General features: G+C 40.6%; 1 protein-coding gene and 1 pseudogene across 1 annotated transcript; one reads left to right on the top strand and one right to left on the bottom strand.

Moving 5' to 3' along the window:
* Nucleotides 1–3368: 3368 nt before the first annotated feature.
* On the bottom strand, nt 3369–23645 carry LOC145411451 (calpain-7-like). The gene is made up of 11 exons (XM_080281493.1): nt 23385–23645; nt 21468–21628; nt 20826–20937; nt 19933–20043; nt 15827–16677; nt 14104–14348; nt 12289–12497; nt 10137–10345; nt 8287–8430; nt 6385–6467; nt 3369–4254 (listed from the first exon to the last, which is right to left on the bottom strand). The coding sequence occupies exons 1-11, from the start codon at nt 23596–23598 to the stop codon at nt 4110–4112; spliced, it is 2484 nt and encodes an 827-aa protein (XP_080137619.1). The 5' UTR covers nt 23599–23645; the 3' UTR covers nt 3369–4109.
* LOC145411501 (5S ribosomal RNA) lies at nt 4490–4608 on the top strand (annotated as a pseudogene).
* Nucleotides 23646–25151: the final 1506 nt, after the last annotated feature.

Raw genomic sequence — 25151 nt, 5'->3', positions numbered from 1 at the left:
AATGCCACCCCTCATAACCACAGGCTCATTTATTTTCACTTCATGATGACTTTCGAAAACATGTTAAATCACCATGTTTGTCATTGTAAAAACTTATGTATACTTCTTCCACCCTGAATCGAAGGTGGAATAATAATCAAAAGACACTGAAAAGCAACTGAAGTAATTCAAGGAATGAAAAACTTTACTATCCGGTGAATCAGGCAGAGGAAAACAAAATGCAAACCCAAATATTTAACACAATTCCAGAATGTTTCACTTATTCTGTCCTACGGAAGTTCATGTTATCAATACATACTTCTGTGCAATTTGTATCTTATCATTCTCCAGTTAACTGCTCTGGAAAAAAAAAAAGTAACGCCACACTCCCACCCTGGATAGTTTATGAAGACATAAACACATATTAAAGGACAGAGGATGGTGGAAGCACTGATGACATCTAAGAAAAGCAAATCCTAGGCCTCCGAACCAAGTCACATACCATCAACCCGTGCACTGATAACTCCTCCCTGGTTTTACTACCTTTTGCATCTCAAACATTGGGAAGGCTACAGGACTTGGACACTCATGCTTTCCTTGATGGTTTTGACAAATGGCTGGCCCAGAGAGCTTTCTCCCCATGTATTTTAGACTAGCAAGGTTCTACTGCATATGACATAACACACTCAGGACACTGTTTTCTTTTGTTCCCTGAGGCACCATTCCATGCACCATACAGGTAGTCTTCCTTATTAGTTTGAAATGTATTCCCAAATATCACAGTTCGGTCTATATAATCAGCTTTACAGGCTGAGTAAAGCTGATTATATACTGAAAGAGAATGCCATAATATTTAACTTACTACAAAGCCTTACTTCATCCATCCATCCATCGTCCAATCCTACATTGCCCAATGAGGAGTGCAGGAGCCCAGGGCTAGGCAGTTGGTCCCGGCATTTAAGATGAAGGTGATCAGCCTCACTCATCCCTGAGTAGCATTACATGAGCAATCAACCCCAACCACCCCTTGGATATAAACCTTCATCGGCTCAATCCGACTGAAGTGCAATACTTACCCACTAAACCACCAGGTGCCAAAATTTGGTTATATGGTTACCACCCAGCACAGTAAATGGTTTCCTGGCATACAGGAAACTATTTGACTTGTCACTCAGTGAAGAGTCACCCACGGGCAGAAGGAAGAGGAAAGAATGAAGGAAAGAAAGACAGAAGAGGAAGCGTAAAGTCACTCGCAAACAGAAGGAGATGGAAAGAATGAAGGAAAGAAAGACAGAAGAGGATGGAAGGAAAGAAGGATGGAGAGGAAAGGGCAGACACCCAAGAGCAGCACTAGGCCTACACTGAGTGAATGGATGGTGAGTGTCCCCACCTACCACAAAGCCTTACTGTAATTAATAATTCACATGGTTCAAATATGCATAGATGGCAACTTCACTGTCTTAACAAAATCCAGAAAAACTGTCTAAAAACAGCTAATGATAGGATTCTCTACATAAAGCTCTAAGAGCAAAATAAATCATATCATAGTGAATGTAACAATATCTTTTAATATATAAATCATAGTACAATAAAACAGATTTATATATGAACATACTGTATATATATATATATATATATATATATATATATATATATATATATATATATATATATATATATATATATATATATATATATATATATATATATATATATACAGTATATATATATATATATATACAGTATATATATATATATATATATATATATATATATATATATATATATACACAGTAATCCCTCAATTATCTGTACAGTCCATATCCAATCATGCTCCATATCCATTCACTTGGTCTTGGCTATACAGTATTATAACTGTAACCAGATTTACAGCATTTGTCTGAAACCATACATAAAAGCTCCGACTTCAGCGGCCTACTGGCTGCCAACAAAGTAATAAAAATTTGTTCTATGGTCACCGGCTTCTGTGTCCAAGTGCGGGTGATAGACCCTAACCAACAAGGTGAGAGAAAATGACTGTATGGATCCCTAACATATGGTAGAAAGCACCGTTACCCCGATCAACGGAAACATACCAGCCACGTGCAAGGAAAACCAACATAAACCACAAGGTGAGTGACAATGGCTGTATGGGTCCTTAACGAATGGTGAAAGTTCCCCGGCTGGCCGAATCAATGGGAACATACCATCCTTGGGGAAGTAAAACAGGGCCAAACCCACCATCAGAACAGAAGCACCTGCCAGCCTCCTCACCGAACAGCGAAAGTTCCATGGCATCCCTCACTTCCCCCCAGCCGCCAGTCCCTCCACTATCCCTCCCCATGCTCACAACTGGCTGGCTTTCCTCCCTCCCTCTCTCTCAGTCTACCTCCACCCTTATGTTGCCTACCATTCATGTGCAAGTTGTTTAGTGTTTTGTGATTAATTTGAATATCATTGGCCGTATTGAATTCCGAAATGACCACAAGAAAGCTCATGAAATTCTGCATTTAGACATATGCTTAGCTATTGCATGGTGCAGGCAAAATATTGCACTAGGATGTTGGGAAGTTATTTGAAGGTATTTTTTACACTCCAACAAGCTTAGTTTCAGTGCTTTTTTGTACTTTTACTCATCAGTTTTTGTGTTTTTATTAGTTTACCTCATAGCAGGAACACCTGCAAAGATGGTGGTATACAATTTATACCAATATACCCATTTCCAGGGGATATATCGAAACTGAAAGAAATTTTTTTCCTTGTGAATGGACTCAGCTATTACTCTTACTGTCTCAAAAACTTTTTGAGTTCCTGAGGGTTAAAAATACTCCAACCATCGTCTTCACTGATTTTTTTGTGGACTTCTGTTGTTTAGGCATTGCTTTCTTAGTGTCTAGCATTACACTGGATATTCCCAAGTGTGTTTTGATGTCTAAATACAGGTGAAAGACAGAACACTGCCAAAATTAGGAGGGGTACTGTGCATTACAGGTGGAATATTTGTGGCTTTTTATTGTTTATGCATTGTTTTCTTAGTGTCTAGCATTACACTGGTTATATTGGTATAAATGGTATACCATCATCTTCACTGGTGTTTATACTATAAGACAAGCTAATAAAAACACACAAAACTGGTAAGTAAATGTACAGAAATGCATTAGGAATAAAGTGTGCAGGAGTAAAACTTACCTTCATGATATTATAACTTCCCACCATCCTAGTGCAATACTGTATTTTGCAAGCACCTTCCAAGAGTTATGCATATGTCTAGATGCAGAATTTCATGAGCTTTCATGTGGATTTTGCAGAATTTTGATGTGACCAATAGTATTCAAATAAATCGCAAAAAAATTTCAGAACTCATGAATCAATGTTATCACCATGGAGGAGGTTAAGGACAGAGGGAGTGAGAGGGGAGCCAGGAGGGTATGGAAGAGGGACGGGAGGGGGAGAGATGCGAGGCTGTGGGCAGGATTTTCACCCTTCTATCACGAGATGGATAGACGCTTTTACCATACATTTACTCGTGGCTTGTGGTCTGTTAGACGCACAGTGGCCATGTGGAAACACAACTCCCAGTGACTGGGTGACTTTGGACGTTCGGTAGAGAGGTGAACGGCTGCTGTCACCGAACATGTACTCGTGGCTTGCAGTTTGTGTTACACTCTCAGTGGCAGTTAAGAAAGACTTAGCCTGGTGGCTATGCGACTTTGGATATTCCGTGGCGATGCGTATAGACGTTTCTACAACGCTTGTGGGTTACAGTTGTATTACTCGAGTGCTGGAGGTTCGTCGGGAGTGATTGGACGAGTACACGACTCTGACCATTCAGTATAAGGGCAGACGGATATTTTAGCTCTGGTTGTGGGTTACGGCCTATTTCCCATTCACAGCTCAAGCTCAGCGGCCATGATACCAAATGTTTGAACATGTCGGCTGGCCAGCCAAAGTTCTTAGATATCCAGATAATAATAAATTAAGCCATCTGTATACTATGTCAAAATTGCGGTGTATGATATTTAAAACCTTAAAAAATTGCACAAACTGGGTGTTTCAATAACAGTGTTGTTTTAAGTTTGGTGATGCTAATACAGTTACGGATCTCTTGCAGAATGGACTGCCCTGGAGCACTACTTGAGCCGGTTGACCTTGACAGGTGACGATGAGTAGAAGTTAATGAAGTAAGGAGCCTCAGTGTTGGGGTAGAAGGTACTGGGGATGACATTGTACACCCCAGAAACCAAGTCAACCATCTCCATCACTACAAATCCTGACCTGTGGAGTGAGGGGAGTAAAAACAGAGACTGTTTCTGATCCCAATAAAATTATTTGGCAACAATATCATGAAACGATATCCTTGGACTGAAGATGTCATGAGCTAAAATGGATTATTTTAAAATGAGCTCTGAGATCATATCTGATCTGGGTAAACACCAATGCATCGTTTCCCTTCTATCAGCATTCGTGTACAGTATATTGTTAAGATATTTTCCCCCATACTTTTACTTTAAATAACGGCCATACCACGTTGAGTACACCGCTTCCCGTCCGATCAGCGAAGTTAAGCAACATTGGGTCTGGTTAGTAATTGGATGGGTGACTGCCTGGGAACACCAGATGCTGTTGGCATCCCTACATGTCAAGTGGGGTTGGTGGAGGATTAGTGCCCCTCCCTGTAAAACAATTAACTCTAAGCCCTTGGCCACCCCGTTTGGGATACATGGCATCTAGCAATGGATGGATGGGACTTTACATTTACTCCAAAGGTCATGTCTGCACTCAGGAGGATGGTTTAAACCTTATGCACTTCCACTGCAATAAGCACTGATGGAGTGATGGATTAAGCTGAATAAGAGAGGTACTGTTACTTCACAAGTATTCAAAATTTATTGAAACCTCCATTAAGGTTTCAAGGCATATGCAAAAAAAAAATGTGGGTATACAAGAGGACCAATGCTCCCCCCATGCCCCCCCCCCCTTTTTCCATCTCTCATTTTTGTTCATTCTTAATGCAAGCAGCTTAGGACTAAAATTTACTGTGTCGGAATTGTATTAATTCCACAGGCCATGGGCCACACCCTACACTCACTCCCTGGCAAACACATGGTGTGGCCTACACCCAGACAGAAATGTCCGGCCATGCTTCCCTACCCCTCTGAGCTCTCAGGATCCTCTTACACCATCTATGACCGTGTCAGTGTTCATATAATGCAATGCTCTCTCAGTTTTAATTACCGTACTTACTTTTATAAAATGACAAACTACGTGTAATTTTCCCTGGGTTGTAATATCCCTACAAGCATACTGGGGGTGCCCATGTGTAGTGAGTTTCCCTCATCACCAATACCCTTGTGCCAGTCAAAGATACTGTTGTGTTTGTTATTCATTCACACTTAGCACTCAAGGCCAGGCCATTTGTTGTCCCATGAAAGATGCCAGTCAAACATACTGTTGTGTTTGTTATTCATTCACACTTAGCACTCAAGGCCAGGCCATTTGTTGTCCCATGAAAGATCTCTTAACTGTCCCATCAATTAGCTATCAGTCCTTTTTCACTCCTAAGTTACATTATGAAGGCTTAAAATATCTGGGGGGTTTCTCACTTTTTCCTTAAAATGCTCAAGAACCTACTAGGAATGAAAAAGTGTGCTGTATAACATTTAACAGAAATTTTTTTTAATAATTCCCTATATCTCACAAGCTATATCCTGAGGAACTTCTCCTTTTGTATGGTATCAGGCTTTTGCCATTCATCTTGTAACAGCTGTACCATTCAATCCTTTACTGTTCCATCAGAAATGCAAAGGCTTCGGGCTAAACTACTCACTCCTGACATTGAAGATAAGGGTGACTTGCTGCTCATCCCTGCATAGTATTATGTGAGCAATAAATCCCAAACACTCCCTGGATATAAACCTTCACGGGCCACCTCTACCTGGAATGCCTTAGCCCACAAGACAATCATGCATCCAACTGGTTATATGATTGCCGGCCAATTTAGTAAATGGCTTCCTCAATTACAGGAAACCATTTGACTTATCATTCAGCTTAAAGTCACCTACAAGAATAATATCATTTGACTTATCAGTCAGCTTAGTTACCTACAGGAAGTGCTACAATGGAGTGAATAACGAGTGCCCTCACCTACTGTACCACATTAGTAAACAGAAAATTAATTCATTCTTACAGATTTATGTAGAGCGAGAGAATTTTGAGGTCATATATTAAAGATGAGCCTTAACGTATTAAAGATGAACCTTAATGCATACATCTTGACCTTAACTTACTGTAGAAGAGAAAGGATCTTCCCTAAAGCAAATGCTCAGAATCGGTAATCCTTGCTATTCTGTGACTGATTCTACAAGTACTAGAAGTTTGGGGGGATAAAAAAAAATTGTACTGTACCTGTATGCTCCTGATTGTTTCTTGGAGAAGTAACTGCTTGCTTGAGTGTTCTTGGCTTCAACACACACAATTTCAAACCCTATCTGCAAAATAACAGGATGATACATATAAATCATTCTATCCTAACTTCTAAAAATAGGACTGACAACAATGTACTTCACAGAAAGAAAAGAAAGTGGAAGTAAGGAAGGGGAGGCAGTTATCAAGATGTGAATATAATAGTCACCATTATACTCTTTTCACTTTAACTTGGTTTAAGACTGCTATCTCTCCATCTTCAATGCCAATTTGTTATAAGAGAATGACACTTGAAAATGATGCTAGTCAAGAAGTGACATGAAAAGCATGTAGAGACAGAGCATTGTCTTTTTCTGCCAATAAGCTACATGAAATAAGCTGCAAAAGGAAAAAAATCTAGACTAAGTTAAAGCAGATCTTTAGTGCCCAGTAAGGTGGGTCATACATCCCCACAATAACCATTCAATCCTTCTAAATTTCCAGTTCTATCTTAAAAGTTACATCCATAAGTCTCACCACAACTACTTATATGGCAGTCAGTCCAGTAACTATCCAATTGAAAAGGCAATATACTTCATGTTATGTACATAACCTTGCAATCTTATCCAGTCAGGTCTACTATCAGTCAACCTTGTACCTTGCTTTCTCACATGATCATTTACTATAGCATGCTATCTTCTTGCTCTAACTTTCAGCTCACTTACATAACCTTTTCTGTCATCCTAGTCATATCGATCTGTCTTGTTTTGCCTTTCCATCTTGGTAATCTCTCATATATCTTCTGATTGACTAAATTCCTTGCTCCATATCTTTTCTGCACTGTACAATATTTCATACCACACCTGATCTATGAATGCCACAAATATTTCTATCCATCCAACCATTATCCAATCCTACATTGCCCTATGAGGAGCGTAGGAGCCCGGGGCTAGACAGCTGGTCCCGACATTTAAGATGAGAGTGACCAGCCTCACTCATCCCTGAGTGGCATTACATGAGCAATCAACCCCAACCACCCCTTGGATATAAACCTTCAATGGCTCAATCCGATTGGAGCGCAATAATTACCCACTAAACCACCAGGCACCAAAATTTGGTTATATGGTTACCACCCAGCAAAGTAAATGGTTTCCTGGTGCACAGGAAACCATTTGGCTTGTCACTCACTGTAGAGTCACCCACAGGCTGAAGGATGTGGAAAGAATGAAGGAAAGAAAGACAGAAGAGGAAGTGTAGTCACTCATAGGCAGAAGGACAAGGAAAGAATGAAAGAAAGACAGAAGAGAATGGAAGGAAAGAAGGATGGAAAGGAAAGGGTAGACATCCAAGAGCAGCACTAAATCGAGTGAGTGGATGGTGAGCGCCCCCACCTACCACAAACAAATATTTCTCAATGGTGTAATTTCCACTGCACATACTTTTGACTTTTCATGTTTCTTATCATACCAATATAACAACTATTAGCTAATGTGAGAATAGTAATAACACTCATTTGTAGTCTCATTGCAAGCTCAGTCCCAAGTTCATTTTCCTGTTACTTCAGCTGCTGCCATATCTCATATTTCACACATTCATTTACTGCATCCAGCCATCATCTTACTCACATATAAGTGTACCTTTCCATGAACTTATATAGTATACAGTATGTGTGTTTGTAAAATAAAACAGAAAACAGGATTTTAAACTGCATTTTTTTTTTTTTTCCAAACATCTAGAAATTTGGTCCATGCCATATTTATCAGGGATCCTAATAATGCCAAAAGAGCAACAAGGCCTGAAAAACTTGCAGAATGATGCAACACCACTAAAAAAAAAAAAAATACTTCTTACTATTCACTGTTGGACTATAATCAGTTCTATTCTCTGTTATGTAGAGTATCATACCTGTACATCTTTTGGAGCTTTAAGTTCAATTCTGAGACACTGTAAATCAGAGTCAGTTCTGAACTGGTAGATGGGGTTATTCTTGTATGTGGCAGGATGGTTGGGGCAGCCACCTGCAGTTTCACCACTCCATTTCCCTGTAATCTGTAAAATGGTTCATCACCTGCTGTCACATATGCACAGAAAGAAGCCATGCTATTCATATAAGAAATCAAGAACTTAAAGACCGTAAGATTCAAACACCAGACCTACTGGTATATACAGCAGTTTTCTATGGTAGCATATATGTGACAACATAATTAAGCACTGTAATTGTTCATATGCTGTATTGCAAGGGTCTTTACCTAAATAGCAAAGTTGCAGTTTACAGTAAAATGAACTATGCAGACTGTCCATGCAATACGGCACCACCAAGAACCTTAAAAAACTGTGAACAAGGTACAATAATCACTGTTTGTGAAAAATGTGTAAAACCTTTTCATACTGTGCTATGACTCTTTTTTTTTTATCTGGTTGTGGTCATCCATTATTTCACACGGTAGAAAAACACATGATGACTATATCCAATACAGGTAGCTTGACCGTACTACTACAGATGCGTTAAAACAAGAAGATCGATGAAGATGTTTACTGAAATGAAGGTCATGTCAACAACATGAATATCCTTAAGAGAATATTGTGACAATAAAACACTCGTATAGAATGTCTGTTTTTCCAGTACAGTGCCGTAATTTTCTTCCTCTGCCTCATATATCTGGAGAAATCAATCTTTCCTCTTCTTTCCTTCATTCTCTCCTCTTACTTCTGCCTATGAGTGACTCTAAACTGAGTGACAAGCCAAATGGTTTCTTGTACACCACGAAACCATTTACTACACTCAGTGGTAACCATATAACAAAATTATGGCGCCTGGTGGTTTGGTGGGTAATTAAAGCACTCCAGTCAGATTGAGACAGTGCAGGTTTATATCCAAGGGGTGGTTGGGGTTTACTGCTCATATAATGCCACTCAGAGATGAGTGAGGCTGGTCACTCTCATCTTAAATGTCAGGACCAACTTGCCTGGTCCCGGCCTCCTACGCTCCTTATGGGGCAACACAGGTTTAGATGATGTATGTGTGTATGTATGTATATACAGTATGTATAATCTCAAGTTTCCATTCCATGAGCTAGCTACTTCACTTTTTAGTGCTTAATAGTAATATTCCCATTACTGTAGAGATTCACTTTATTGATAGACTTAAGATTTAGTTTTGAACTGACAAACTTAAAAATGAGAAATAGTGATTTAACAAGGTTTGTATCACAATTTAAAAAACAGAATCCAGAGTTAAAATGGTGATATTAGAAGATGGAAGTTTTCTGTCATTCTGGATCACTTAATATGGGGGTGGTGATACAAGCCAGGTGGCATTATAAAGTTAAGATGGCATACCTGGTAATCCGCAGAAGTGTGGTTGTGGTGTAAAATGTTGACAACTGTAAAACTACATAAAACTGTAGCTGTCTCTCATTCCTAGCAAAGGTTGGTTGGTACCGCGTATTTCAAGTGAGTTTAGGCAGCAGCTTGCTTAATCGAGAAAGATACAGGAGGGAGAAAAATACAGCAAATAATATGCGAGGGAGAAATAAGTAAAGCTGGATACTGTGGAGTCAAAGGGGGAGCTCTGACTGGGTATCAAAACGGAATTCAGTTTTCAGCTTTCTCAACTACGTGGTGCAATCTCAAAACAGACTTACTAGATAAACTGCAACTTTATTGTACGGTACTGTTTGCTTTACACATGTACATAACAAAAGCAACCTTAGTCTGACTTAAAGGTTAAATTTTGTACAACAATTTATCCTTACTTCAACTTTGTGTTTGCAGAGGTTCTTGATCTTATGAAGTGAGAATGGGCAAGTGGCAAAGACCCTCAGGGAGTAGTGAATGGTGAGGTGCTTCTCATACTGTGACACCACAAGGGTGAATTTGTGAGTGCCAGCCTCCTTCAGCACCATCTTGCACAGGTAGTGTGGACTGTTGATGCGCACACCATCGATGTACGGTGGTGGATCAACTGGGTTGATTCACAAGAGGAATGTTACAAGGTTAAAATATATACCAGTACCTTCTTTTCTACTGTTCAAAAATATTTCCTTCACTCTTTACTGTTCTCTTTCTCCTTTTCCCACATTTTCTTCTGGTTTTCCTAAGCCTCACTTTTCCTACTGCTAGATCCTACCAATTCCATGTGAAATGCTGTTATAACAAAATACATTCTTATTTCCAAAAGTAGGAAATAACATTACAATCCTAATAATGAACATTATAACCAGTTGCTGAATGAAGAGTTTAATTGGAAAAGGGATGCAAGTGAACAGCTGAGAGGAAGGATGGGACTTAAATGTATGAGTGTTGTGAGGAGGAGAGGTAGACTGAGATGGTTCAAGCATGTTTGGAGGATGAAAAATGACAACTGGGTGTAGAAGGTGAGGAATGTAAACATCACAGTTAGGGCTGTGGGTGGGTGATCAAAAAAGACCTGGGACAAAGTCACAGAATGTGACCTCAGGGATAAGGGACTGAATAGGGATGCTGCCAGAGATCAAACAGTGTGGAAAGCAGCCATTAGGTGACCAAGGAAAATGCATACAAGCATTTTGAAGCCTTTATAAATGATATGAAAAACAAAATGTCAACGACAATGATGATGATGATGATAAAGGTAATGAACTGAATAAAACACTGCGAGCACTTACAGACTTACACTTTCTGCCTGATCTAGTCTAACTGTATTGAATTTACCTAATATTAAACATACACGTTTGTAGATACTGCTGGCAAAACAATCAACAGATCTGTATTTTTAAATAACTGTTTGTGAGTAGGTAGGGGGAAGTGCTCACCATCCACTCACTCAATGTAGTGCTGCTCTCAGGTGTCTGCTCTTTCCTCTCTTCCTTCCATCCTCTTGTCTTTCTTTCCTTCATTCTTTCCTCTCCTTCTGCCTATGGGTGACTTTACACTCCCTCTTCTGCCTTTCCTTCTTTCATTTCTTCCTCTTCCTTCTGCCTATGGGTGACTCTACACTGTGTGACAAGCCAAACAGTTTCCTGTACACCAAGAAACCATTTACTATGCTGGGTGGTAACCATATAACCAAATTATGGTGCCTGGTGGTTTAGTGAGTAATTAAGGCACTCCAATCGGACTGAGCCTGCGTAGGTTTACATCCAAGGGATGGTTGGGGGTTGACTGCTCATGTAATGCTACTCATGGATGAGTGAGGCTGGTCACTCTCATTTTAAATGTCTGGACCAACTTACTAGCCCAGGGCTCCTACGTTCCTCTTGGGGCAACATTGGATTGGATGATGGATGGATGGATGGAGTAGATGTCACAGTTGCCAAAGTATTTGACATCTGTAATCTGAATAAACTATTCAGAAGCTAACATCTATTTCATTTAAGACCAAAACAAAACAATCACAAATATGGTAGTCTCTGGTCAGGGCCTGCCTTAGGAGCTGCAGGGCCCAATTGGGAACATTTTAGTGGGGCCCCCCAGGTTCACAGTCAAGGTCTGTAGAATCACAGAGATATCAATGAAGTCTATTATAGACTACATCTCTGTGGCAGAATGAAATACAGTCAAAATGTGTGGTTAAGAAGTGCATGTGAGTTAATGGACCAAATAGATTTAAGCTACAATTCAATATAAAAGTAAATAAACAAAATGTGTAGATCACCTTTGCACAGTTATCTGCAAAACCTGCAGTGTGGTGTTAGGTGTATGTTGCAATGTGTTGTTATGTGTACTTGACAAGATTAGAGTAGATTAGGCCTACCCTAGCTCCCTAGCATGGGGCCCCCTTAGATGTGAGGCCCAATTGGGAACAATCAGTCCAATTGGCTTAAAGCCTGCCCTGTCTCTAGTTAGCATTTGCACTGTTTCCAGACATATTTTGTTCAGAATTATCTTCACACTATAAACATACATATTCTCATGCCAAATACTCACAAGGATAAAACACTCTTTTGCCTCCTGTTTTGTAAACAAGAAGTGTGATGTACTCCTTATTGTTGCGGAAGTCACTAATTTCAGTGATATGTCTAGTGAGAAGTAGCCACACAGCTGAGCCTCCTGGACACTGCACTTCCAGAGAATACTGAGGATTCTCTCCAACATTGTACAAATCCCGTACTGGACCAGCACCGGCATTCCAAGTTCTGTGTGTAAATATTTATTCTGACAGTGTGATGGCCAGACAGAAGATGCATCAGTGAATGCTTAAACATAATATTAGCTATCTGTGGGGATATGGGAAAATGGACATCATCCAAGTACTCCTTACATACCACATGCAGAGGCAGACATAGAAAGACGAAATATACAGGACACCTTTTTCTTGCACTGGCAGAGGGATATGGTGATTCTGATCCCCACTGGCTTCCATGACAAGAAAGTGGGGAGCAGAGAGCAACTAAATTCTCCTTTGATTCATGCCCAAAAATAGCCTTAAATTTGTGCAATGCAAAAGTATATTATTACTTCTTGGTACAATGCTTGCAAATGGAAGAGAGTAGGAAGATGGAGGATATTTGGAAAAGCTGATCAATGAGAACAGCATGAGTGATGGTATACATGACCAGTTATGTGGTAGGTGGGGGCGCTAACTATCCACTTACTTGATGTAGTGCTGCTCTTGGGTGTCTGCCCTTTCCTCTCCTCCATCCTTCTTTCCTTCCATCTTTTTCTGTCTTTCTTTCCTTCATTCTTTCCCTGTCCATCTGTCTATGGGTAACTTTACACTCCCTCTTCTGTCTTTCTTTCCTTCATTCTTTCCTCTTCTTTCTGACTGTGGGTGACTCTACACTGAGTGACAGGCCAAATGGTTTCCTGTACACCAGGAAACCATTTACTGTGCTGGGTGGTAACCATATAACCAAATTATGGCACCTAGTGGTTTACAATCAGACTGAGCTGGTGAAGGTTTATATCCACGGAGTGGTTGGGGTTTATTGCTCACATAATGCCACTCAGGGATGAGTGAGGCTGGTCACTCTCATCTTAAATGTCAGAACCAACTTGCCTAGTCCCGGGCTCCTATGTTCCTCATGGGGCAATGTAGGATTGGATGACAAATGAATGAATGATTTGGATGTATGCAAAGATTGAAAAGGAGCCCAAGAATGTGATTTTTTGTTGGTGTTGAGTAACCCTGGTCTGTCTGGCCAAGCAGGTCCATGAACCACAGGCAAACAACACTCCTGCAGGGCCATCTTGTGCAGTGAACTGATGTTTTGTGGTGGACAACACCTCACCACAGCAAGACGCAGGGAAGTGTGGAGGTTTGGTTCCTCAAGAGACACTGCATTTGCATCTCTCCACCCAGTTACCATGGTATCATAGTATGCCCCACATCATTATCTGGTTATATGGTTATCACCCAGCACTGTAAACGGTTTCCTGGGATACAGGATACATTAAGCTTGTCACTCAGTGTAGAGTCACCTGAAGTGGAAACAAAGGAATAAAAGGTGACAGTAAGGATGGGAGAAATAGGAAGACAAGAGGGCAGACACAGTAAAAGAATGATAAAGGTGAATCAAGAAGTAGACAGCACTACATCAGGTGAGAGGATGACAATCACCACCACCTACCACCATCAAGATTGTAAAAAATAGCAGTAATTAAGCCAGATGTGTAGATGGAGAATTATTTTCAACATCCAGTTTTTGTAATGCCACTGCCTCTTTTCTCCCAGTCACCAACCAATATGAAAAATTTTTAGATTATACATACCTTAACAAGAAAAATAAACTAGCTACTTACTCATGAGTGCAGTATGTGTGGGAAAACAAGCGTGGGTTCCAGTTCATGTAAATAACATCAAAGAAGTGGCAGAGGCTGTCATAGTCAATCCAAAATACACCATTGTCAAAGGTCTGGGCACTCTTTGGGTCGTAGTTGAGAAGACGGCACATCTCTGGGGTCCAGTGTACTTGGTCCATCTCAGAGTAGTTGCCCTTCCAACGCAGGTGTGACCAAGGGTTCTTCAGCATCAGCAAATGTTTCCCCTGAAATATATGATGCAGAGTAAGTCCTCAATATAAGCATCCACTTGTGATGACGTTTTTTTCTATAAAGTTTGGAATGAAATGCAGAAAGATTGCCCACAACTTTACCACTGCAATCTGAACAGCTGATCTACCAGTATCCTCATATTTATAGTATCAATTATAAAGGCTGTGATATTTTGGATGCCAGCCATGCATATAATGGAGTGTTTGTAATTCAAGCTAAATAAAGATCCATTCATGATGCTGACATAAATACCATACAGTTAACTCTCAGTATTTGCACATTCCATAATTGTGGATTAGCTTGTGGCACCCATCCATGATCTGATAACCTTCATCTTCTCCGCATTGGTAATAATCTTCCTCTTTGCTTTTTCACATGAGGAGGTGACGGGAGATTCCTTACTAGAAGCAATTTTTCACAATCACGATGGGAAAACACTTGGCAAAGTTGAGAGACAAGAGATGCACAAGCAGTTGTCTGAACACAATGAAAGCCGCAGCAAGACTGAGGGCAATCATAGGTGATATAGTGCGTTTACAGACTCCAGTCCCATCCAGACCTACCAGAAGTGCTCCCAAACAGCCCTAACTTGTCACCTATTCCCACCCAAAGATCTACAGCCAAGCCCAAGTGGGAGGAAAAAACTTCCACCAACCTTGGTAACTGTATTCTGAGTCACGCCACAAGCATGGAGAAGTCTGTAAGGGCCACACGATGCACCCCCTTTAACAGACATTGTATGTTATAGCTGAAAAACTGTCCAGTGGGCTCAGAGGCATCCAGAAGGGCTGCGCAATGTGCCTCATTTAACGGATATTGTTCAGTATAGCCGACAGATTGTTTGGTGGCCTTCAGGGCATCTAAAGCTGGTATCCACTATACCAGGATCAGTTATAATGAGTGGCTACAGTAGTACCTCGAATGCTTTCAGCCACTGTCCTCAGGTACAGGTAAATTTTTCAGCTCTAATCAGTAAAATAATCTCTTAAATGTCATAAATCTGTTTACAGCATGCACCATCCATGGCCTTTATATCAATGGAAAGTTGGTTAGGCAGGGTGTGTGGTTATTTTGGGGGAAAAAGTGTATTTGATTTCAGAGAGCCTGGAACTACTGTAGTTAAATTATTTACATGTTCATGCAGTCCATATTAGTGTTGCCTACCAATAACCTACTACCTGCAAAAATGAGATTTACCAGTACAGTAACTGTAATTAGAACAATTTTACCTATTCAGGCTTATCAGTGTACTTACATGTAACAAATGCTAATGGTAAAGTTTTTTGGCAACTTACTGTTAATAAGTTTACATGACTGCCTCTCTAGCCAGTATTATGGTGAAGGGAAATGGATATGATGACAAAACTAACTGTGCCTCAGTTTACATACGGCTGTCCAATGTAACTAATACCATTTGTTTATATCAAAATGATAAAAGTACAAGTGGAGTATAAAACAGTGTTATCCTCACCTTGACCTCCTTAATATCAAGCATGGCATAAGCATGGGTAGGTACAAGGCCAGCACGGTCAGCATCGGCATCGCTCATCTCCCCTGTAGCCACTGTCACCAGCACATCTCCACGGTGGAAGCGTTCAAGAATTTTGCGGAATGTTGCCTCTTTGTTGAATTCCTTATCTTTGATGGAGACCCGTTCTGGGATCCATCCAGTCAGTGCATATAGGTCAATGTTGCTGTTAGATCCAGGGAAGTCATAGCCACCCATCACTTTCATATATGACTTTTCAACAAGTGAGATCCAAAACTCATGTTTATTTGTGGAATATGAACACAGCAGCTCCCCATACTGACCGAGAGGCAACTTATCATCAATTATGACCTTTCTTGGGATGCCGTTGATGTGCAGCTTGATCATGTATTTGCCACATGGGTTATATACAGGATCACCATTTCTATTTTTGGGATAAATTATGTCAGTAATTAACCTCTTTTTGAATCTCTTCTCATACAGGGCACTGATTGCAACAGATGCCACAAATGAACAGTCTGAAACACATGTCTGCTTGATGCTAAAATAATCCACCACCTCAATCATCTTAGGGTCGCTAGATATCTCTTCAGGTCGAGCCCATCTGGCAAAATTTTTCTTCTGCTTAGGTGCTAAAGGTAGCACACCATCTTTATCAGTGAATGGCATTGGGAAAGCAAACTTCTCCTTCAGGTCAATGGCTAAGAATGGAACATAATCTCGTCCATTGATATTAGAAGTTCTCTTTAACACATCTAACTCCTCCTTAGTATACTCAGATTTGCCAGATAACTGTAACCCTGCTTTCTTGCCTGCTGACACATTTGGTGTACCTGAAAGAAAAGTTATTTCCCATAATTTCAAAAATGTTGTAAGAATTCTATACAGTATTCACCCTTTAGATGCCAGTGTAAACTTAGGCATTTTATTCAAGGCTATTGCCATACAGTTACATTCAGTTCCAGGAGCCTCCACCAGAAAAACAAGGAAAGTGAATACAATAAAGCCTCGATATAACAGACTTCAATGGACTGGAATTCGCTTTTATCGGAATCGAGGAGCTACCGGACTACATTCTTACACATCGGAAAAAGTCCAATAAAGCCAGCAACAGTTTGGACTGCCTGACCACTTCAGCTATGTTCACCACAATAAGGTAAATGAAAGACATGTTTATCAGTGTACAGTACAGTATTATTATATATACCATTTGACTATTGTGGTGAATGTATAATACAGTCCAGTACTGCAAAGGTAGTGAAAACAGTTTAGAAACTGTTGGTGCGATCCGGACTAATGTATGATACATTGGAAAAAGTCCGAGTTGGCAGAGGGAAGTCTGGATGTCGCTTTTATTGGAATTTTGCTTTTTTTTTTAATGGCTTATGCCCCAATTAGTCTGCTGTAGTGAGGTTTTACTGTATAATTCATACATGTTTTTAAAAAAGATGAATTAATGGATGACAATAATTATCACTATTTTTTGACAAAACCTACAGAAATTCCAGTTCAAAAAGATTTCCTAACACACTGCAATATAATCCACCATTCATTCATCATCCAATCCTACGTAGCCCCATGAGGAGCGTAGCAGCCCGGGGATAGGCAAGTTGGTCCTGACATTTAAGATGAGAGTGACCAGCCTCACTCATCCCTGAGTGGCATTACATGAGCAATAAACCCCAACCACCCCTTGGATATAAACCTTCACCGGCTCAATCCGACTGGAGCACAGTAATTACCCACTAAACCACCAGGCACCAAAATTTGGCTATATGGTTACCGCCCAGCATAGCAAATGGTTTTCTGGTATACAGAAAATCATTTGGCTTGTCACTCAGTGTAAAGTCACCCACATGCAGGACAAGGAGGAAAGAATGAAGGAAAGAAAGACAGAAGAGGGAGTGTAAAGTCACCCGTAGGCAGAAGGATGAGGAAAGAATGAAGGGAAGAAAGACAGAAGAGGATGCAAGGAAAGAAGGATGGAGGAGAGGAAAGGGCAGACACCTGAGAGCTGCACTACATCGAATGAGTGGATGGTGAGTGCCCCCACCTACCACAAATAATCCAGCATTACAACATTATATGAAAAACATATGAATATGATACTAATAGTACTGTTATTACTATAAACAAGCCAGAACTCCAACTGGGATAAAAAAGGCCTCAACAATGGAACAAACTCAAGAGAACAGTATCAGAATGATGTGAAAATATTGTGGTGTGAAGATGTGGGTCAGCGCAAGAGCAGCTGATTCTAGCACACACATAATCTACCCAGCCCAGAAACGTGCTAGGGTTAATAGCGCGCAATGCTAAATCCTCATGACACACATTCCAGAACAGGGACTGACCTTTAGGGGTTAAAAAGAAGATATGGTTGTGGTTGGAGATAATGCTGCTGTATTTGGTACTGCAGCAATACACTTGGTGAGGATTCTGAAGATGTGAATACACTGGTTACACTAGTCACTTGGAAAAATGAGGTTGCTGATGGGACTACATCTGTACTCCCATATCTAACAGGGCTGTGTACCAGTAAGAGTGTTCGGTCAGCGAGTGTGTCGGATATCGAAGCATTTTTCCCCATACTGAAGAAAAGCCAGAGATGTGTTCCAGACCCAAAACCAAACTCTCATAAACCTTACTCAACAAAGACTGACACAGAAACATCACAGATAATGTTGCTATCCTCATAAACAATACTACAGCTAAAAAATGGCACATCAAGCATCACATGCAGGAGGGTGGGTTGGTGGGATATGCGGTGTTCAGATACTTCAGGGGACAACTGACAGTGACAGCCAGGAAGGCAGCTGGCAGTGCACCAAGCATGGGGTGGTGGGAGGGTAGTGAGAGGGTGGTGGGAGGGTGGGGGGAGGGTGGGTGGATGGGGAGGGAGGCAAGCAGGGGTGGGGAAGGGTGCAGTGATGGGGAGGGAGACAAACAGGGGTGGAGGAAGGAGACATGTAGGGGTGGGGGAGGGTGGGGGGACAGAGGAAGAGATAAAGCCAAACAGCCCTACAACCCTCCCCCCCTAGTTTCACTCACTCACTCTCTCACTCATTCATGACTCTCACTCACTCACCATTCTCACTCAATCACTCACTCACCACTCTCACTCACTCACTCACCACTCTCACCCACTCACTACTCTCACTCACTCACCACTCACTTACTAACCACTCTCACTCACTCACTCACTCACCACTCTCACTCACTCACCAATCTCACACACACACACACACACACATACACACACACAACCAGGCAGGCAGATAGCAGTTTGCCAAGCAGGGGTGGGGGAGGGGGGGGGGCATGGAGAGAGACAACCAGGGGTGGGCAGGGCAGGGGGACATGCCTGGCAGTGCTGAGTGTGGTGGGGGATGGAGGAGGGATGTGGGGGGGAATAGAGGGCGGACAGGAGGACTCGGAGAGCATCCATTCAAATGTAAGGAGAGGCGGAGTGTCGGACTAGCGAGGCGATGGACATTCAAACTGTTCAGATTGTATTAATGTTCTCCTATTTCTTGTGCTTAGTCTATCAAAGCACTGGTTATCAATGTGTCGGATAATGGGGTACGGGTGTATTTCATCAATGCCAGTGCACGGTGGATCATTCAAAGAAGGATCTACAATTACAGTATTTGCCAATTAGGGAGATTTAATACAACTGAAGTTTCATTCTGGACTTACAAGTATGAAATCAACATCAACAGAAGGTTTGCAACAGGACTGTCCATCTGCGCACGTATGTCTGTTGAGCTGGTTAATTATGTACTTACAGAGGCACAGTCCATTTCCATGTTCAAAGTCATTTAAAAATCAACATATACTGTATATCTTGACGGTGGTAAAGAGAGAATAAAATCAGTGGAAACCTAGAAATATGAGTGTGAACACAAGAGTTGAAGAGGACAGTGAGGAGAAAAAGACTGGAGACAAAAAGGCCTTTTAGCCACCTTGAGGCTAGTACTATGACTTGAAATTATATTTCACTAGAAAATCTACCTCTCACACTTCTGAAGATAAATATCTGTTATGACTCACAAGTAATGGGTGTCTGTTTCTTCCTTCATAACACTGACCTTTTGGATGAGGCTGAGCATCGACAAGATTGCCAAAACCCAAAGGTGGGACGACTCGGGATGGTGACATCTTTAAGTGGTGTCCCGGTGGTGCTCCAGGGCTTTCTACAACTGAAGCCAAAAAGTTTTGAATTACAAAAAACATACTAATGTTCTATTTGCTGTCCAGGTATTCTAAACTGAAGTCATCTATTACAGATAAAACAAAATCAATCTTTAACCAATAACAATAATAAGGCAAATATCTCACTCAGTTATTCGAGCAAGTACAATACTGTGCTGACATCAGGTACATGAACTCTAAACTACCAGTCTGAAGGCTACCTCTTCCACTTTGTCACTATCATAAATAGTGCCAAATGAAATTTATCCATTCATACTGTTTACATTGTCACAGTTACTATTCCTCCAGAGAGAGCAAGCAAGAGAAGCAACTGCAAGGTCGTAAATGTGTGTATGAAAAGAAGCAATATATCTGTGACCAAAAATTATAAGTCTAGTGAAGGATCTCAAATTAAGCATAGCTTAGGCCAAAGTTCTGGCTTGATTTTGGGTATGACTATCTCATGGATATCCAAAGATTCTGTTCAGATTCAACAACACAACATAACTTATCTAATATTGTATCAGCACCATCATTCATCATCATCCAGACCTCCTTTCCCACCCTAGGGCAGGGTAAGGAGTAGCAACGTCCAGACAGCCCAAGTTTGCCCAATCCAATGGGCCACGCTTCCATTCACTCATCATTCAAGCCCCCTGGCTCTATGTGATACTGTATACTTTTGCAAAATCCTTGACCAATATATACTGTATTCTCATCTGACATTACTGATAATGTACTCTCTCTCTCTCTCTCCCTCTCAGTACCCAGCAATACCTGTAATACATACCCTCCTCCTTCACTGGAGATTCCTGTGCCTTCAAAAGTTCAGCCCGAGACAATGCTTGCTCTGCTAGGTTACGCAACTTGTCAGCAAACTTGGAGTTGTTCTCATTTTTACACTGTTGAATCAAAAGTAACTATTATTTAAGAATGCAAAGTATATATATTCATAAGTCAGTGCTACAATTTTATAAAGATGGTACCTAACAACTTTTGAAAACAGTAAGAGACAATACTAGACTGATGAAAGGATGTACCTGTACCAGGTTTGTGAAAGCTCTCACTTTCAACAAAATCTTAAGGAGGTTTTGCATTACTATGTCACACTGTGGAAGATTTGGTTACCTGATGCTGGCCTGAAATGTTTCAAATAATGCCACAATTTTTGATGGAGGTTGCAAACTGGCTTACCTTCCACACCCAGTGTAAAAAGTACGGTAAGAGGAATACATCATGATGAAATTGCTAGTTTTTATTACAATAGTGAAAATGACACCTAAAAACAATGTACCAATGACTGCAGAAGCTTTTCTGAATGATAATATACCACAGACAACTTGATTTCACCTGATTTTGCTATCATTTCTCCAAAGCATTAGCAACTACTTCACTGTGTATGCTTGGTTTAGCTGAAACTCAACTGACTTACTGCTTCAAGACACAACTGAACTGCACTCGAGTATAGTTCAATGGCCTCTTCTGCATTGCCAGTTTCATCCTCCTCTAAAGCTTCCAGAAGTAGGAAGTTGGCTCGGCTCAGTTCGCTGTGACCTCCTTCTTGCTTCACATCTTGAGACTGGGCTTGGTATTCTGTAATTCAAAGAAAAACGAAAGATTGTGCCTAAACTGGGAGTAAAGACTGAATGGTACTCTGTACTGTTAATTATGATTTCATGGCAAAGGGTAATCATATGTCATATAGCTATCCTTTTCTATTTGCTCTTGCACTGGGACTGACTGTCAACTTTATTATAGGATCTACTGGCACTCTGGCTTAGAAGTGAGTTCTCCTCACCTACTGCTATAACAGTAATAGAGGTGATCCATCATCATTACATAATATGTAATGATGATGGATCATCATTACATATTATGTAATGATATGGGCCACACACTCACCATACAATGGAAAAACCCTTCCACATGCACTTCATAATACCTAGCTCTCAGACAAAGCCAATCTGCTGGGTATCAAGCATTATTAGAGAGAGAGAGAGAGAGAGAGAGAGAGAGAGAGAGAATCCTTGTCATGCACTCCTCCATACAAGTTCATCCAAACAGCTGGATCTCTTGTCAGTCCCCAAGCCTCATCAGCTTTCATATCTTTCTTACACATTCATTTACATCTATTACCTTCCTTTTAACCTAACATCACTCATCTCACCTTCCATTTCACTCCCATATGCCCTCTACATCACCTTATTTACATCTGTTCTGTCTACATGACCATAACATCTAATCACACACTACAGATTTCCTTACATTACACCTTTCATGGATCACATTATACTTGCGTTAAGTCTTATCCTATCCACTCTACACATCCCATACGTATTCCTTAAATATCCCATCTCCATTGATATAACTCATGAATCTTTATTTTCATGCCATACCGTACAAAAGTTTTACACTCATAAGTTATGTGGGCTGCAAACTCCATGCCATCCTCTCACAGCTATAACAATGCAAGAGGAGTTTAAAAAAACTTTATTATACACATCCCACTTTCACCAACATCTTGTCTTGAACTATGTGGGTGATGGCTTATCAGTGCAGAAACATACCAATGACTCAGTTAGCCAGAAGCTAGAAAATGTAGTGTATTGAGGTTAGAACAGGAAGTGATTCATGTCCCTTAACTGCATTGTATATACATACACTGGTACAGTAAGCCCTCAATATACCGAACCCTCTTTTAATCTACTTACCATAAGTTTTGATGACCACCTTGAACTAGCCAAACATTAGGTTCATTTAACAAATCTTGTTTGGTATACAAATGGATGCGTGGGAAACATCGACCAGCATGGCATCTCTACACACACACACACACACAAACACACACACACACTTGCTCCTCCACATCCTGCAGAACGCCACATCAGTCTCTGGGCGACCAACATTGTAAGAGGAGCCATAAATAGGGCATTTATTGAGAAAAGGAGCCATTTATACCTAGCACTATGTTATTGTGTATGACTATACGGCCGAATGATGCTCTATATTTAACAATTGTTGTTTGGTAAAGGCCATGATGCATGGGAAATTACCAAACAGCATGGAGTTCGGCTTTAACAAACTATCGGCTTTAATATCAAGCGTCTGGTACCATTAGTTTATCATACTGAGGGTGTACTGTATACTGAAAGAAGATCTATACTTGGATAGTTTAGCCACAGTCACAGTCATGACTATATAAAATATTTTCTTAGATGAATACCGTATACAGTACCATTCATATACGTCATACATTAGCGCAGTTTGATGCACAAGGCAACCACCTAACTGGAATGTTTAGAAACTGACATGCTATAATCTCAGCATGAATTCAAGTTCAGATCCTCACCATTGTTTTCCAGGACTGCAGCTCGGTTTCTGTACTGCTGAATTCTGTCAGCGATTGCTGGAGAGCACAATCCCAATTTCGTAGCACGGTCTAGGTATTCAGCAGCTTGCCGATACATGTATATTGCTGCTTGGTGACTCCCAATTGTGTCAAAGTGTGTAGCTTGACGTGCAACTTCAGCTCCATGGTTAATACACTCTTCCGGACTGCTCATTCTGAAATCAAGAGTTAGTGACGAGCAACTGATGAGGATGGTATCTTAAACAATAGTGATGTTACACAGTACGCTATCTACAAAACGTGCAGTATAAGAGCTACCATACTGCTTCTAATTACCTTACAGTATTGCAGGCCCAACCACTAACACACACAAGCACACTTTTTTTTTTTTCTTTTTTCTTTTCTTTTTTTTTTTGAGAAGCTCATGTTCAATTTCAGACTTCCAAATTCAAACACATCTGCTGGAATGCCTGATGGAAAGGACGGAAAAACTGGAGAAGAAAAAAAGATGATATTGCATTAATATGCATCTGTGCTGGAAATATTTGTGGCCTATAACTAGGGCAAGAAAACTAGCATGAAAATATCAAAAAGCTTGAGCATTTACTGCTTAAAACTGCCCTTTTACAACTGCCACGTTTATCGCTAAGTACACAGACAGGTCACGTACCTGAGATAAAGAATTTCTGTACGCCTATGCAGCACCAACTTCGTCTGTCAGAAAGTTTTGTTTACCTTGCGCAATCTGCAGATTGTGACGAGAGAATTATCGTAGAGACAACACTAGATTTGCCCCCAAACTATCGTTCACAATAAATAAGGGTAAATTTGCAGTTTCGGATAATCAGGATTTCACACGTATTTTCTAGCCTCACTCAAACCAAGTAAATTGCCTAGCCAAAGCTAACTTCCTAACCACCCTAATTTCTTGAACAACTATCCATACTAATCGTAAGCTAACAGCACGCCATATGACTGTCGGAAACTGCAGTAATACCTAAATAAGTATCTCCCCACTTTAACCTTTAGGTTAGGATAAATTATGTTAAGATATCACCACCTTATCTGACATTTTTTTTGTTTTTCATTTAATAAAGTCCTTCATAGGATTCCGAGTATTTTGTGAGTAAGGGTTTCATTTTTGGTGTTTTTTGTTTCTTTTTAAATGTGACGAAAAGTATTTAAGAGCGGTTCTCATTCACATTCCCAAAAGGCGCCAAAGCAGACAGACTCCATCTTAGGACGCCATTTTAAGAACAAAATTTTACCTTATCTGTGCTGTTTCATTTAAACCTAAATATTCGTACCATATCTCAACATAATTTAACCTGCCCTACAGGGCAACATGAGGAGATTTACTAGAGAGTGAGGTGTGAGTTGAAGCGAGGGCAGATAAATTCCAAAGGACAGGGCAACATGGAGGTGATTCATTTCCGGCCACCCATAGAGGGATAAAGGCATCTGGCTATAGACAGACTTTCATCATCTTTAACTCAAAGATGACACACATGCAGCTCCGGCTGATACATATTAAATCATCCATTCTATCTATTGTCAGACGCTCGTAAGGGGTGGTCACAAAAAAATCGCCTCCATGTCGCTGTCTCCCACCATTTCACTGCCCTCCCTGCTCACACCACCCCCCTCTTATATACCTCTCCATTCCATTTCCCTTTGTTGGTTACCATTCATCAATATGCAGTACCCTCTTTAATCCACCCACAAGTGTTCATATCTGACCTGGCACATGGTACACTTTTCTCATCT

This window comes from Coenobita brevimanus, chromosome 89 (assembly GCF_032717465.1).
Source record: "Coenobita brevimanus isolate Jiangsu-jjx chromosome 89, ASM3271746v2, whole genome shotgun sequence".
Lineage (NCBI taxonomy): Eukaryota > Metazoa > Arthropoda > Malacostraca > Decapoda > Coenobitidae > Coenobita > Coenobita brevimanus.
The sequence above is the reverse complement of the archived record's forward strand: the minus strand, read 5'-3'. Positions and strand labels throughout refer to the sequence as shown.

Excerpts from the sequence above, each read along its gene's own strand:
- LOC145411451 (XM_080281493.1), bottom strand. The coding sequence starts at position 23,598 with ATGAGCAGTCCGGAAGAGTGTATTAACCATGGAGCTGAAGTTGCACGT. Across the intron at positions 16,678-19,932 it reads TGCTCAGCCTCATCCAAAAG|GTACACCAAATGTGTCAGCA; the intron begins GTCAGTGTTATG and ends CTTTTCTTTCAG. Across the intron at positions 12,498-14,103 it reads CACACATACTGCACTCATGA|AACTTGGAATGCCGGTGCTG; the intron begins GTAAGTAGCTAG and ends ATTTACACACAG.